The sequence below is a fragment of the Nanorana parkeri genome, unplaced genomic scaffold, assembly GCF_000935625.1.
Source record: "Nanorana parkeri isolate BGI_ZX_2015 unplaced genomic scaffold, ASM93562v1 scaffold768, whole genome shotgun sequence".
Lineage (NCBI taxonomy): Eukaryota > Metazoa > Chordata > Amphibia > Anura > Dicroglossidae > Nanorana > Nanorana parkeri.
The window spans coordinates 638,685-654,415 of NW_017307036.1; the positions used below are offsets into that span (position 1 = coordinate 638,685).

Consider the following 15,731-nt stretch of genomic DNA (forward strand, 5'->3'; position numbering starts at 1 on the left):
GTGGTGGGGGTGGGGGGGGGGGGGGGGGGGTTGTTGTGTTTTTTATTTACACATTTTTAATTTATTTTTTATTATTATTATTATTATTGAAATAGAAAAAGACATTGAGGACACAGAGTTCTCAATGTCTTTTTCTGCAGCCTCAACACACGCAGTACAGAGGCTTCCCATTCATTCACAAACTGCTGATAGTAAGATATTTACTATCAAGCAGATTCTCAATGGGGAGGAGCCTCTATACTGAGAGCTTCTCCCCATTGAGAAATTAATGAATGAACAGGAGGTGATATAAATCACCTCCTGTTCATTCATAACTGGGGACACATAGTACTATGTGTCCCCAGTTATTTAGAACACTGGAGTGATCACACGGAGGACTGGTAAATATCAATGATATTACCGATCCTCTGCTCGGCCACCTACACAGCCCCTGTCATCCTGAAACTGACACGAGGACAGCAGCTCCGCTCTAATCCCTGCCTACCGCTCGATCACGATGATCGAGCGGCAGGCGGGGAGGAGAGCAGAGCCGCTGCTTTCCTCTGCCATCCATTTTTTTTCGGATCCCCGCTGCCTCAGCCCATACAAGCGGGGAGAGCTGCGGGGATCCAGGCCTCCCCAGTGCCGCGGTACCCATAGCGACCGCATCGGTGTAATCCCCTTCTAGGTCTGTAATGGTGTACCTCAACCTGTAAAACAGCTGTGAAAGTTTGAGTTAAGCATTTTAGATTAGCTACTTCTGTCAGTGGCCTTTGAATTCTTCATATATTGCAATCTACTAAAGGGCATTTCTTTGTCCTGTACCACATACTGCGATGGATTTCCCACTGCAAAGTACATGGAGAACTTGTGCCATGTGTTACCGCTGTTCTAAAAGGAAGATCTCCCTGCTAGTTTCCCAAGCAAGATTTAAAGGGAATATATAGTGGCTTTGCATAGATGTTCTTTATTTTTTATAGACAGGGCTAGAAACATAATCGTTTTCCTATTTGCCTGGTAGACTTAAAAATACTGGATTGGCCCAATGACTTCAATGCCTCAACCTTCAGCTAGAAGATGTTTAACTATTAGTGCACATTTCTGTGGTTCCCAAATGTTCCTTAGTAAATTTCTATTTCCTACGCATGCAAAGGAATAATCCTATTGGTTGAAAAATCATCTATAAACCACATATAATCTAACCCAATTCAGAAGTAATAACAACGTCACATCAAATGTTTTTTTTATTTTATATTTCATGTTTTTGAATCCTAAGAGACTGTAATTGAATTCCTTGATTAAGGTGACATTATACACCCACATCATTTCATACAAGATGTAAGCATTTAGTACAGCTCAGTGTTTAAGATACGTTCTTTCAAAGGTTACTTCTCTGAAAGCACTTTTTCATTTTCCTCTGACCCCTGGGGGCAGTGTAATATAGAAAACTATCACAAATGATTGAAATGCAAATATGCAGAACAAACTTCACTGTGTACAGTTTTATGAATCACAGGAAAAAAAGGGAAAAGGGAAAAAAGTCAAATAAGCTTCTTGGATTTTCCTATGTTCACATGAACTCTGATTAAAGTAATCTAAATAGAACACATACGTTGTTACTTACATTTGCATCTGGACGCAGTTTTATGAGAAATCGCTTCCTCTTGAAACTCAGTTTACGCACTTTAGCCCAATTAAATGCATTGATTTTTGTATGACCCTGAAAAAAATAAAAAGGTTTATTAAATGTTTTCATGATAACCCGTGTTTTAGACAGCAGCTATGAAGCGGTGCATTGAGGAGCAGATCAATTAAATGTTATGCATACTGCTGCTCTTTAATGCTGTCTGTGAAGTATGACTCTACGTAAATAAGGAAAGCTTTGGGCAAAGTTGGCCGTATGCTTTACACAGACTGAAATAAAAATGCTTTTATTTAGTAGACAAGGGGAAGGCTAGAGCCCCCTGTCAGATTTGTATCTCTGTCTGTTGCCCTGGTGCAGATTTTCCTTCACTTCCTGTCTGGTGAAACCACTGCCAGCAATACAGGAAGTAAGGGGAAATCTATCAAACGGAGCCTCGCATACAAGTACAAATCTGACAGGAGTTCTACCTTCCCCAATCTATTAAAAACTAGAAAAATAAGATTTTTGTCCTTAAAGCAGACCTTTACACTAAAAAAATAAAATTCTACTAAAGCATCCCTCTATGTATGATGATTAATAATAACATAGACATATCAGGTGTAAAATGCTGCGATTTTGAAATACTTACACTTGCAGAGCATTCACATCCTGCTTTGAAAGTGCAAATGACTTTAGTTTGCCAAAGCAATGCACACTGGGATTTGCCTTGTCATCAGCAGAGCATTGCTGGGAAATCTCAGCTGTAATCTCATGGAAAGGCATTTTCCTCCCCTGAGATGATGTGCATGGTCACATGTCTTAGTCACATGTCCTAGTCACATGTGCCAGTAATCCAGGAAGTAATAGATCTAGCAACTTGCCCTTAGTAAACATGGCCACTGTCAGCAGACTGGGGAAGAAAAGAGAAATAAGGTATGCAGGGAATACAAAGCCTGCAATTATCTAGAAGTATGTGTTTGTAGATTGTCATTACTAGACATTTCTCAAGGTGTTTTTGTTGTTATTTTAAAGATATGGGTAAAGTTCCGCTTTAACATTATTATTTTTTTCTTGGAGTCTGTTGAGGGGCGCAGGAATATAGTAAATCAGATATGTGGTTTATGTTGCTGCCTTTAGGAGGTGGACACTGGCAAACAGAAACGAAAACTGTTATAGGCCACCCTATAACCCTGCACCCAACAGTCATGCCACTTTTGGAATGAAGCAGTACTTAAAGGCCAAGACACAAAGTGGCGGGACCTGTGTCCTTCAAGAGGATACAAGAAAAAGATTTAGAAGTACAAAAGCTTATTTTTATTATCGTTCATTGAGGGACACAGCATTTTTATTAAATTATTATTTTATACAACTTAGGGGTGGGCAACAGCCACCAAGAAATCTGACGGATATGGAATCTTACTAGAAGTGTACCCCAAAAAAATAACTGGTTGAAAGGCCAATGAAAAAAATAAAAGAAAAGCTAAATATTTATAAGGTTATGGCTGATAGCTGACACAGACTAATATAGAGAAGAAAGGGGTATCTTACTCTAGTAAATACAGTGAAGGGAATTTATCAAAACTGGAGCAGACAAATCTGGTGCAGCTGTGCATGGCAACCAATCAGCTTCTCTCTTTCATTTTCAAATCTTAACTGAACAAACTAAAGAGAGAAGCTGATTGGTTGCCATGCACAGCTGCTCCAGTTTTGATAAATTACCCCCAGTATGTCCCATGAGGGTTGCCAGCTAGGGGAAATCTGTAGCTTGGTAACATATTGTTATGCCTGTTGATCTTCTAGGAAGTACAGGATTAATAAAATAGATATTTCCTTGAGAGAAAGGGGAAAGACATTGTATTAGAGAACAGAACCCTCACAGTATACAAAGAGAAGTTTAGGTGCAGGGATCCAGAATACAGTTAGTAGTACTTAGCTGCCTTCTCCCCACACAGTTTCCCCAGTCTCAGCACTCTGCGTCCCCCACCACCAGATAAAAAGCTGTGCTTCTATTTAAAAAAATAAATAAAAACGCCCCAAAATCAGTATGTTGCATGCACGAGGTGCATGACGTGATCAGCGGGCCAGCAGAAGAGAAGGAAGAAGCCAGCTGCGAATGATGTCAAGTGGCTCATCTAGCACACACATTGTACCACATTACAATCATCTTCAAAAATAGACAGTGCTCTGTGGTGACGTAGCCTTCCCGGGGGCATCTACGTCACCCAGTGGCTAAGAAGGGGGAGCTAGTAAAGGTATGTAATAGAAAAAATATGTAATTTTTTTTTTCTACCATTATAGGATGATTTCACATTAGCATGCAGAGCTGCATACTGATGTGATTTTTTTGTGGAAGGGGGTAAAGATCCATGTTAAACCCTGAATGGTATAGTTTTTATACTAGGTTCAGATAGAAACCTTTTCTAGATGAAGGAGAGGGCAGGGGAGAATTACTGAGACACAGTATTTATGGAAGAATCCTAATGGAATTCCCATCAATCTCACAATCCCTTACAGAGAGAATGGGACAGAGTTTGTTATATTCAATAGAGCATATGAATATTATCATAACAGGAAAATTCCATAAACTAGGACACTAAAACATTTCAGTCAGAATTTATAAAACAATCCACAACAAATCCACAAGCTACAGGCAAACATGTAATAATGCAATTTTCTGTCTCCGTAAGAGGAAAATGTTGAATTATAGGTTGTTAGGGAGTTGCAGAACTTTGCACTGTACAATTAAAAGGAATTTATAGTTTTGAATCAATAGTTTCTTTAATGTGTTTTGTATAAAAGAGCAAATCAGAATTTTTACATTTGTTTTTGTTATTCTATACATAAATTATTACATTTAAACATTTCAGATTTACTACTTGCAGTCAGCAGATAGAGCTCTAAGCACACATAGGTAGGCAGCTGAAGTTTCAGATATGAGAACAGCCATGCTAAAAAGAGACTCGGAGGATGACACACCCAGCATATTCTGCCTACAAAAACATGAAAATCTTAACATGTGAATTAAAAGAATAAGAGTACTTTAAAGGAGAACTATGGGGTTAGGGCTTTTCCCCATAGTTCTCCTTAGGGTAACGGGAGGACACAAACTAGCGTCTTCCCAAGCTCAGTATACCGCAAACTACAGCTCGCGGTAATCCCTTAAAATCCATCCCCTGGCACATTCACCTATCCACACCCCACATAGATCTTCCATGTGTGGCTAGCTTTGAGCATGTATGCACAAAAAAGTCTCACGAAGGCCCCATTCACACTGAGCGATTCCCAAATCGTGCGATATCGCGCAAATGCTTGCATTGAGCAAGCTAGAATCGCGGCAAAATCCGCTCCAAAAAGGGTCCTGCTGTAGCGACGAACGACCAGCGACAACGACGGACAGACCCCCATTGCCATGCATTGGAGAGCGATAAATTCAAATGGCATTAGATTGTGTGCCCTCCTTACCATCTTGCCTTGAATTGTATTGTTATTGTAATGTCTTCCTTATATTATAAAATATATAAATATATAAATCCTGTATAAGAATAATAATAATAATAATCTGTGTAGCTTCCAGTGAAGATCTTTGTGGAGCATGGATAGGCAAGTGTAACATTTGACTAGGGTGCCAGGGGGAGGGACAAATTTTACAAGATAACAATACTGAAAGTAATGATACCTGCCAGGAAGCATAAAGGCTTGTCATATAATGTAATGTATACTCAATATAGTATGTAGGTTTGTAAAATAAAACGATATTATACCAATTAGGAGAGACATAAAACACCACTTTCAAAAAATGTAGAATAAATCAAAATCATTTTAAGTTTTGCTTTTAATAAGTACAGCTTTATTTCATCAAAAATATTAGTCTTCAAGTTTCTATATAATAATTGTGCAAATGTTCTTAATAGCACCTTTCATAGGAGCAGAAAAAAAAAAAATCAAAACACACATTGGAAAATGATTCTACGTCGTTATAGCCAAGTTGGCAGAGAAATGTATATTACGTAAAGGAAATCAAATACTACACACCTGAAATACTAGGATGCCTGTGTTGGCCACAGCCAAGTTGATCTTAGTTCCCTCTCTGTCTTTAGCTGGATGTAATCTAATGCCATAGATCTCAAGCCGACGGGCAACCTCCAAGAGCTGAAAATCTGATTCGGCTGGTGTCTGACCACTGTAGGTTTTAAAACATATGGACATTAGCTCATAATTACACTCCTAGCAAATATAGTATTAAGTCCATTTTTAGCATCTTGAGATACCCCATCACAAATAAACATGATGTCCCACCGCTCACGTTACCTTGGCAACTGTATCATACCTGGCTTCATTTACCAAAACATCTAGCTGTTATATTACTTATAAGCTATCAGCAGGCCTCTGAATGTCCTTGCACCAATGTTTCCCAGAACACAGGATGAAGTGTTTTTTTGTTAGAAAGCAATGTTTAACCCAAGGCTTAAAAATGAGAGGGCTAATGTGAACTATACTTTACATAAATATTGTAAAAGCAAATTCAATTTGCTGACCTACTTGTATTACTTTGTGTTGTACAGTTTGACTTTTTAATATTATAATGGATATAATTACAAAATAAACTAAAGAAGAAACCTTCCATATATGCATAGGCTCAATTCATTGTAATGATCAATAGTATAAACAGGGGTGAAGCAGCTTATGGTTTATACAATAGGTAATACATCTGCAGAACCATCTGAAGTGGAATATATTTTATCACATTTATTGGGGCATTTTTGTCTTAACTCCTAAGTGACACAGCTTCAGAATATGTTTTTGTTCATGGGGAATGGAGCAATTTTGTTTAACCATAATTTCCATCTTCCTCATGCATTGCACCTACCCAAATAGTATACCGTTTTGGGCTACAAAATGGGCTTTCATTTTATGTGATATATGCATATAGAAATTCGTATTTTTTAAAAATAAAAATAACAAAAGTATGCAAAAACTAATTTTTCACAGTTTTGGCAATAATGTACATAGTTAGTGTAGCTAACAGAAAGTGATTCATAATAAATCCTTTTATTTGTCCTGATTTATAGGGTATGTCATATGTCTGAGGAGTGAAATACAATTTTAGTGTGGAACAATTTACATTAGTAGTTATTTATTTAGTTGATAATGAAATTCTTTGGTTACAATTTTTGTTTATATCCTGCTGTCGATCGCGGCTAGATATTTTGCGGTCGGCGGTAGAATGTAAACAATGGGGAGCAATAGCCAGCCTGCTATTGGCTATTTCGAATTGAAATAGCCAATAGCAGTCTGGCTACTGAACCCGCCCCCAGGAGCAGAGAGATGGACCTGAGAGAGAGCTTTCTCTCTCAGGTCCGCTGCTTTGCTCATTGGGCAGGGCTTCAATCGCCAGCCTGCTATTGGCTATTTCAAATTGCAATAGCCAAAGCAGGCTGGCTACTGTACCTGCCCCATGAGCAGAGAAAAGGAGCTGAGAGAGAGGTTTCTCTCTCAGGTTGTTCTTTGGGCGGGGCTTCAATCGCCAGCCTGCTATTGGCTATTTAGAATTGCAATAGCCAATAGCAGGCTGGCTACTGTACCCGCCCCATGAGCAGAGGAAAGGACCTGAGAGAAAGCTTTCTCTCTCAGGTCCGCTGCTTTGCTCATTGGGCGGGGCTTCAATCGCCAGCCTGCTATTGGCTATTTAGAATTGCAATAGCCAATAGCAGGCTGGCTACTGTACCCGCCCCATGAGCAGAGGAAAGGACCTGAGAGAAAGCTTTCTCTCTCAGGTCCGCTGCTTTGCTCATTGGGCAGGGTTTCAAAAGCCAGCCTGCTATTGGCTATTTCAAATTGCACCCGCCCACTGAGCAAAGGAGTTGACCTGAGAGAAAACAGATTGTTGCCTAAAGGGAATAATGTAGTGAGTCTATGGGTTACCGGATAGCACCCAAACCCTAATTTTAAGAGACTTTCATTAGACAGACTTGGGAAGGGTTGTAAACTATTTATATTGCTGTGTAATAGCTACAAGAAATTAAAAATGTTCATCAAATAAAAGACATAAAAATGATGATAATAAAAGAAAGTCAATTTTTAAGGCAGGTGGGAGAACTCACTAATGATTCCGATGATATTCCATGATCTTTTCTACAAGAGGATCTTGCTGAGGCATGTACGTGGTTTTTGAAAGGTGTTCTCTGTCAACAGCTTCATCAAAATCTCCTATTTCAGCTAAGCGAAAGACAACAGACCTTAAAAAAAAGTTGAATATACCAATTGCCTGCATGACATAATATGCATGGTGCCTCCGGCTGTTTCATGCCTCATCACCGGTTTCTATTTAAAGCACAATGGAGATGTAGTTTAACACTTTAATTAAAAGCAGAGTCTTTCTTTAGGCAGATTAGGACCGACCAACTTGCTATAGTGCAATATGTGGAATAAAGTGTCCAGGTTTTAACATACCAATTGAAAACGCATTTAAAGAAGAACTGCAGGACTGGGCTATCCCTGCGCTGCAAAGGTTAATTGCCAGTATTGCGTAGCGAGTGAAAATAAAGAAGAAATACTCACCCGAACATTGGTCATGCCTGCCTGCTAGACTGGTCTCAACAGCCTCTTCTCACCAGACTCAGGCAGTCTAAGGACCTGTGACATTATCAAATCTAATATAGGCCCTGTAGACATAAAGGGACATACAACAGCCGGAGAGGAGGAGGAGAGAGGTGAGCTGTCACTGCCGCTGGTCCAATGATCAGGTGAGTATATTTTCTTTATTTTCAGCCATACACCAAATGAACAGTTAGCCCTTGCAGTGCATTGCTAGCCCCACTGCAAGGGTTAATTTTTCTTTAGATCCTGGAGTTCTTCTTTAAAAGTGAAGCAAAGTTTTAAAAATGATATGTACTAAAAGTGCAAACATTAGTTTTACGGTTTTTTATTTTTCAGTGCTTTTTTTCCCCCAGTGTAAATTCATGAAGATTGACTGGCATAGGAATTGAACCGCAGCAATGTATGTCTAGTGCTTACCATGAAAGCAAAAGTTAATTCTAGAAGCCATTAAAGGAAAAACTACAGTATTATCACACAGTGTTATTATGCACATTCTGAGGAACAGCCTTGTTATCAACAACAGTTAACTTTGTAGGTCAAGGGGTATTCCACCTAACAACCCAAAACAACAAAATACATTTTAGCATTTTTCCGGAGGCCATTTTTTTACTTTAGCAGACCGTATATGTAACAGGTCACTATGAAACATGCTAAGCATGACAAAAAAAACAGCTCTCAAAATCATCATATTCATTAATATTGCTAATATCCAAAGTAAAGGGTACAAAGCAAAGCATCTGATACATAGGCAGACAAGCTCAAAGTGTCAGTTGGAAGCCACTAATTGCTCCTGACCCACTAGATAGGAAACTCTTCCATTAAGGTAACCTACATCGACTTGAGTCATATAAAGCTAATCTCCTATATTGCCAGTTCACTGGCTGTCATGCTGATCCTTTGGCTCCACTAACTTGCTACAAGTATGTGGCCAGAGACTTATAAGTTTGTTTCAGATCAGTAATTTAATAATAATTTAGAACTGTAGCATAACCATGACACCAAGTAAACTCGCATTTCCAGAAGGAGTTTACATATCACATAATTCATTTTCTTTAAGGAATTAGTACCCATATTGCTGGCTACATAAATATGTATGCTATAATTCCACCCTTTACAAAAAGATAATATAATGATGTGGCTCAAAGCTATTTTCCCTAGCAGAGGAAAAGTTTCATGGCAAATAAAACGGGAATGTCATGGTAATTTCATGGCTACTAAGATAAGTAAAGCAGTAGTACTGTTATTTATTTCACATGGATCACATTTTGTATACGAAGGAAGATTTCAAACAAAGAAACTAGAAAACACAGTAACCCTTACTAATAAGATCTTGTATCATTGACAGTACATTAGCCAGATAACGTAAAGTGACATTAAACTCAGGAGTTGAATCTTAAAAATGCATTCAAGTACCATAACTATTAAGCAAAATCATCCTCAAATGATCCAATAATGAATGCTGACTCTGTCCTTCCTTCTGGAGAGTGGCTCATTTTGTTCTCCATGGTCCCTATGTGTTGTAAAGTAGTCACCGCTCCAAGCTCACTTTTGTGGTTTACTCATTTGTACAGAGATTGTAGTTCAGCACAGGAGTGAGCTTGGGGTAGTGGCTACTTTACAACACACACAGGGACCTACTACTACTACTACTTGGAACAAGAGATACACCGATATATCAGCCGAAAATGGCACTTTTGGATAAATGCCGAAAGTGCAATTTTTCTGCCGATACGTCGGCGCATCCCTGCTTTCTTTCCTCCCCGCTGGGCGCTGCTCTGTATCCTAGCGGGGAGGAGAGAAAGTGTGAAGCCCTCATGCTTATGTATTCTACAAGTAACCAACAATAGCTAGCTACTAATTGGTATGTAATAATACAATAAAACACACACATATATATATCTCATCTATCTATCATTATTAGGGATGCACCAATATATCGCCTGCCAATGGCACTTTTGGCAAAACGCCGAAAGGGCCATTGTTCTGCCGATATAGCAGTGCATCTCTGCTTTCTCTCCTCCCCGCTGGGCGCTGTTCTGTGTCCCAGCGGGGAGGAGAGAAACTGTCACAGGCAGCCGAGCGCTGCGGGAGGAGAGCGCTGTGAGCGCCTCTCCTCCCCGCATTGCTCAGCCTCCTGTCACAGATCAGAGGAGAGCGGCGGTGTGGGGGCGAAGACATTCAGCGCTGTCACAGGAGGTCGGCCGGTGGTGTGGGGGAGGAGTCAGCTGTCAGATCGAGCTTTCCTCCTGTGACAGAGTGTCAGGAAAGCGAAGTACAAACACTCAGTGATCAGTGATCGCTGAGTGTTTGTACATAATTGAGGACAGAGTATGTTTACTATATCCTCAATTATGAATGAATGGGAAGTGATCTATATCACCTCCTGTTCATTCATGATTGTGGTTATAGTAAACACATTATGTTCTTGTGTTATGAATGAACAGGAACACTCAGTATAGAGGATTCCTGTTCATTTATAACTGGGGCTGCAAAAAAAAGAGATTGAGGACTCTATGTTCTCATTTTCTATTTTAAAAAGGAAATATCAGGGGTCTGTTTAGACCCCTACTATTTCCCAGAAGCACCTAAAAGTAATAAATGAAAAAGGAATGTCTGGGTATATTTCCCCATGTCTTAACCCTTTACAAATGAAGCAAGCACAGAAAAATAGCAGCTGACCTGCCAAAAATCCTGTGTCTTCCAAAATTCCTCTTTGAACTGAAAATACAGTGCTATAGCTTCACTGGAATCCCAAGCAGTGTTAGTCAGCCTATCCAGTTCTCTTCTGAGAGACTACAGCCCACTTCCCTTCTCCTTATCTCCATAACATAGTGGGAAGGTGTTCTCTTGTAGTGCAGAAGTAAACTCAGACAGGGTTGACATTATTTAAAGCAATATAACATGGAGATAACACGTATTGCCCTTAAGTAACTAACCTTCAAGCAACTGACAGAGAGAAGGTGGTGTGTGATCCCCGGAATTAGCTACCTTAGCAGCTGGAAAGATAATTACTGAATTCGGACTGTAAGCTATTACCACAAATTTATCTATAAATACAATAAATACATTTACTGAATTTTAAGGCCAGTGTCAGACATAAAAATCGATGTAAAAACTTACATTGTACAATATGTGAAATTAAGAGTGCAGCGCTGCTTTCATTACATGTGAGCCTGCCTTGTGCCATATCCTGCTTCACTTGCAGTGCAAAGAGGTACCTACAGACAAAGCAAAGCAGACAATATTACCAGGTAGCTTATTCAAATCCATCAGCCAGTCTGTATCTTGTTCTACACAATGAAGAGTCATATAAAACACGTTCAACAAAAGCCACAGAGCTGCTACAGTAACCAGTATTCAGCTTTCAGATGAAACAAGGAGTCTTGTATAGGAATATGCTTTAATCCTATATCCAGACAACAGGTGGAACTTTAACCTCCATTTCATATATATTTCAGTTTGTTCTGTCATAAAAGGCCTGTAGTTTATAGAGCTCAAAAGCTTAACAGGGACAGTAGGCACTCAAAAGACTTCCCACAGAGGATGATAAAGAAAAGATAGCTGCTTTATGATACCAATGTTTCTCAGAGTCCCTGCCTGGCTTTAAGTAGATTATGATCTTAGGTTGTTATATGTATTTGTAGCCAGACAAATTACTGCTACTATATGGAATAGATGCTGATACTTTACCGATACTACATTAAATCTGATCATGTTGTAACCTCTGGAATTGTCTTCTATACAATGTCAGATTGTCTGCTGTGTGTACCAGCTTACACTTTAGTGGAAGTGCTCTCCACCATTGCTTACTTTGTGTATATATACAGTACATTAGCCAGATAACGTAAAGTGACATTAAACTCAGGAGTTGAATCTTAAAAATGCATTCAAGTACCTTAACTATTAAGCAAAATCATCCTCAAATGATCCAATAATGAATGCTGACACTGTCCTTCCTTCTGGAGAGTGGCTACTTTTGTTCTCCATGGTCCCTGTGTGTTGTAAAGTAGTCACCGCTCCAAGCTCACTTTTGTGGTTTACTCATTTGTACAGAGATTGTAGTTCAGCACAGGAGTGAGCTTGGGGTAGTGGCTACTTTACAACACACACAGGGACCTACTACTACTACTTGGAACAAGAGATACACCGATATATCAGCCGAAAATGGCACTTTTGGATAAATGCCGAAAGTGCAATTTTTCTGCCGATACGTCGGCGCATCCCTGCTTTCTTTCCTCCCCGCTGGGCGCTGCTCTGTATCCTAGCGGGGAGGAGAGAAAGTGTGACAGCCAAGCGCTGCGGAAGGAGAGTGCTGTGAGCGGCCAGCGTCTCTCCTCCCACACCGCTCAGCCTCCTGTCACAGTCTGGCAGAGCGGTGTGTGGGCGGAGACATCGCTGTCACAGGAGGCTGAGCTCTCCTCCCGCACCGCTCGATCAGCCTCCTGTGACAGTGTGTCAGGATGGAGAGCAAGTGCAAACCACTCAGCGATCAGTGATCGCTGAGTGTTTGTACATAATTGAGGACATGGTATGGTTACTATATCCTCAATTATGAATGGAAGGGAGTGTTCATCACCTCCTGTTCATTCATGATTGTGGTTACAGTAAACACACAATGTCCTCAAGTTATGAATGAGCAGGAACACTCAGTATAGAGGATTCCTGTTCATTGATAACATGGGCTGCAGAAAAAGAAAGATTGTGTCAAATTTCGGTTTTTAAATTTTCTTTTTGGTGTACCCTCTACTTGGAACTACTTGGAAGGAGAAAAACAAATGCATGGACAATGTAACAGTCTATATAACATAAAGTTCTAGTTATAAAACCAAGTATCAGGATCATCGCTGAATCTCCTCAGTTGTATGCTATCAATATTCCAGTGTTTTCACTTGTGCTAGTTAACTAGAATCCAGATCTTCAGAGACCCTGACAGCCTTTTAGTGATGTGTTACAAACTTCATTCTCTGAACATAACATTGTCAATCTGTTGCTGGCCCCAAGATTTATTTGTTGGTTGTATCCCAAACAGTCGTGCTGTGTCTGCCATTTGGTTTAGATTTAAAAAAATGCAACCATCATGTACCAACATGACAAATGTTTCTGCTATGTCTGACAGTAAACCGTTATGATATAAACCTGCATCATTTTCATCATTGTTTAACTATTTAAAATAGAAAAATACATTAATTGAAAGCAGTCTAATGCAGGATTGGACAAATCCAAGGAGCCAGGTAGTCAATGATCCTTAAAAACTTCAGCCAGCTAACTTTTAAGGTACTCTAGTTGTTGTCAATGAAGCTAGCTCCTAAAAAAATCCAGCTGGCTCCGGAATTGCACAGACTGGCTCCTGAATTCAATATTAATTTTGCCCACCCCTGGTCTAATGTTGCTGCAATTTGTCCATGAAAAAAATGGATAACTGCATGCAAAATGCATAAATTACTGGGCCGGCAATCATGGTGGGAACAAAAATCATAGAAAGTAATGGAAAGGGCCGAGTCATATACATTTTAATAAGCAAATGAATGCAGAAACCATTTGCCGTGGCTGAAAATCACGCCAACAGGTTGTATAGCTTCCATTCATCAGACAACTGATGTACACTATTAGCACAAAGCTTGATTTGAAAAGCAGAATTGGTGCAGATCATGTGCTTCATAGAAACAACTTGCTATCTCAGTAGAAAGCCTTGCAAATAAATGTAAAAATAATTGTCTTTTTGTATGAATTAATGCAAGTGAAAATGGCTGTTTGTGCCCCAGGGAGAAATTTCTCGAATCAATAATCTAGTGATTCGCTCTGCAAGTCAGACATGGCTATTATTTATCATTGCATTAAATGTCTGTTAGCTGGTAGTTTACAGTGTTGTGTGTTAGTGTTTTCCAGACAAGGGCTCATTGAATTACATGAAGTCCCACTTATGTCTCAACAAATACATAACTAGATGACAGTAATGTACCAAATGTGACATTATTAATATGACTTAGGTTCTCCCTAAGGTTAGGTCTTGCGCCACATTGAGTTACATTACATTTTTAAAGGGTTAGGATACCACATACAGTGAGGAAAATAATTATTTTATACCCTGCAGATTTTGTAAGTTTGCCCACTTACAAAGAAATGAAAGGTCTATAATTTTTTTTATCATAGGTGTATATTAAATGATAGAGACAGAATATCAACCAAAAATCCAGAAAAAACACGATACAAATGTTATAAATTGAGTTGCAGTTCAGAGAGTAAAATAAGTATTTGATCCCCTACCAACCAACAATAATTCTGGCTCCCACAGACTGGCTATGTGGTACACAGATTAGTCCTGTCAATTTAAGAAGGTGCTCCTAACGACAATTTGCTATGTATACAAGACACCTGTCCACAGAATCTCTTTCTTCTATGAGGACCTCACCAACATGTGCAAGATCAAAGAGCTGTCAAAAGGACGTTAGGGACAAGACTCTAGACCTGCACAAGGCTGGAATGGGCTACAAGACTATCAGCAAGAAGCTTAGTGAGAAGGAAACAACTGTTGGGGCAATTATTCGCAAATGGAAGCAATACAAAATAACCATCAATCGCCCTCGGTCTGGAGCTCCATGCAAGATTTTACCTCATGGGGTAAGGATGATCATGAGAAAAGTGAGTGATCAGCCCAGAACTACACAGGAGGAGCTTGTGAATGATCTCAAGGCAGTTGGGACCACAGTCAAAACAAACAAACCATTTGTAAGACAATACACCGCCATGGATTGAGATCCTGCAGCGCCCGCAAAGTCCCTCTCCTCAAGAAGGCACATGTACAGGCCCATCTGAAGTTTGCCAATGAACATCTAAATGATTCAGAGGATTGGGAGAAAGTTCTGCGGTCAGATGAGACCAAAATTGAGCTCTCTGGCATTAACTCGACACACCATGTTTGGAGGAAGAAAAATGCTGAGTATGACCCTAAGAACACCATCCCTACAGCCAAGCGCGGAGGTGGAAACATTATGCTTTGGGGCTCTTTCTCTGCTAAAAGGTAAAGGCCAACTTTGCCACATTGAGGGGCCAATGGACAGGGCCACGTATTGTAAAATCTTGGATGAGAACCTCCTTCCCTCAGCCAGAACACTTAAGATGGGTCATAGATGAGTCTTTCAGCATGACAATGACCCAAAACATACCGCCAAGGCAACAAAGCAGTGGCTCAAGAAGAAGCATATTAAGGTCATGGAGTGGCCTAGCCAGTCTCCAGACCTTAATCCTATAGAAAATGTATGGTGGGAGCTGAAACTTCGAGTAGTCAAGCGACAGCCAAGGAACCTTAAGGATTTAGAGAAGATCTGTAAAGAAGAGTGGACCAAAATCCCTCCTGAGATGTGTGCAAACCTGGTAACCAACTACAAGAAATGCCTTACCACTGTGCTTGCCAGCAAGGGTTTCTTCACCAAGTACTAAGTCATGTTTTGCTTGGGGATCAAATTCTTATTTTATTCACTGAACTGCAACTCAATGTATAACATTTGTATCATGTGTTTTTTTCTGGATTTTT

The 15,731-nt window shown here is 39.8% G+C and overlaps 1 protein-coding gene across 1 annotated transcript in view; it reads right to left on the reverse strand.

The window, feature by feature from the left end:
• FARP1 (FERM, ARH/RhoGEF and pleckstrin domain protein 1) overlaps positions 1 to 15,731 on the reverse strand; it is a 166,628-nt gene that overhangs the window by 46,950 nt on the left and 103,947 nt on the right. Inside the window, exons 7-10 of the mRNA XM_018564646.1 lie at positions 11,321 to 11,418; positions 7,705 to 7,819; positions 5,636 to 5,783; positions 1,604 to 1,699 (exon numbers count right to left, since the gene is read on the reverse strand). Coding sequence (XP_018420148.1) covers positions 1,604 to 1,699; positions 5,636 to 5,783; positions 7,705 to 7,819; positions 11,321 to 11,418 — 457 coding nt within the window. The remainder of the gene's footprint in view (positions 1 to 1,603; positions 1,700 to 5,635; positions 5,784 to 7,704; positions 7,820 to 11,320; positions 11,419 to 15,731) is intronic.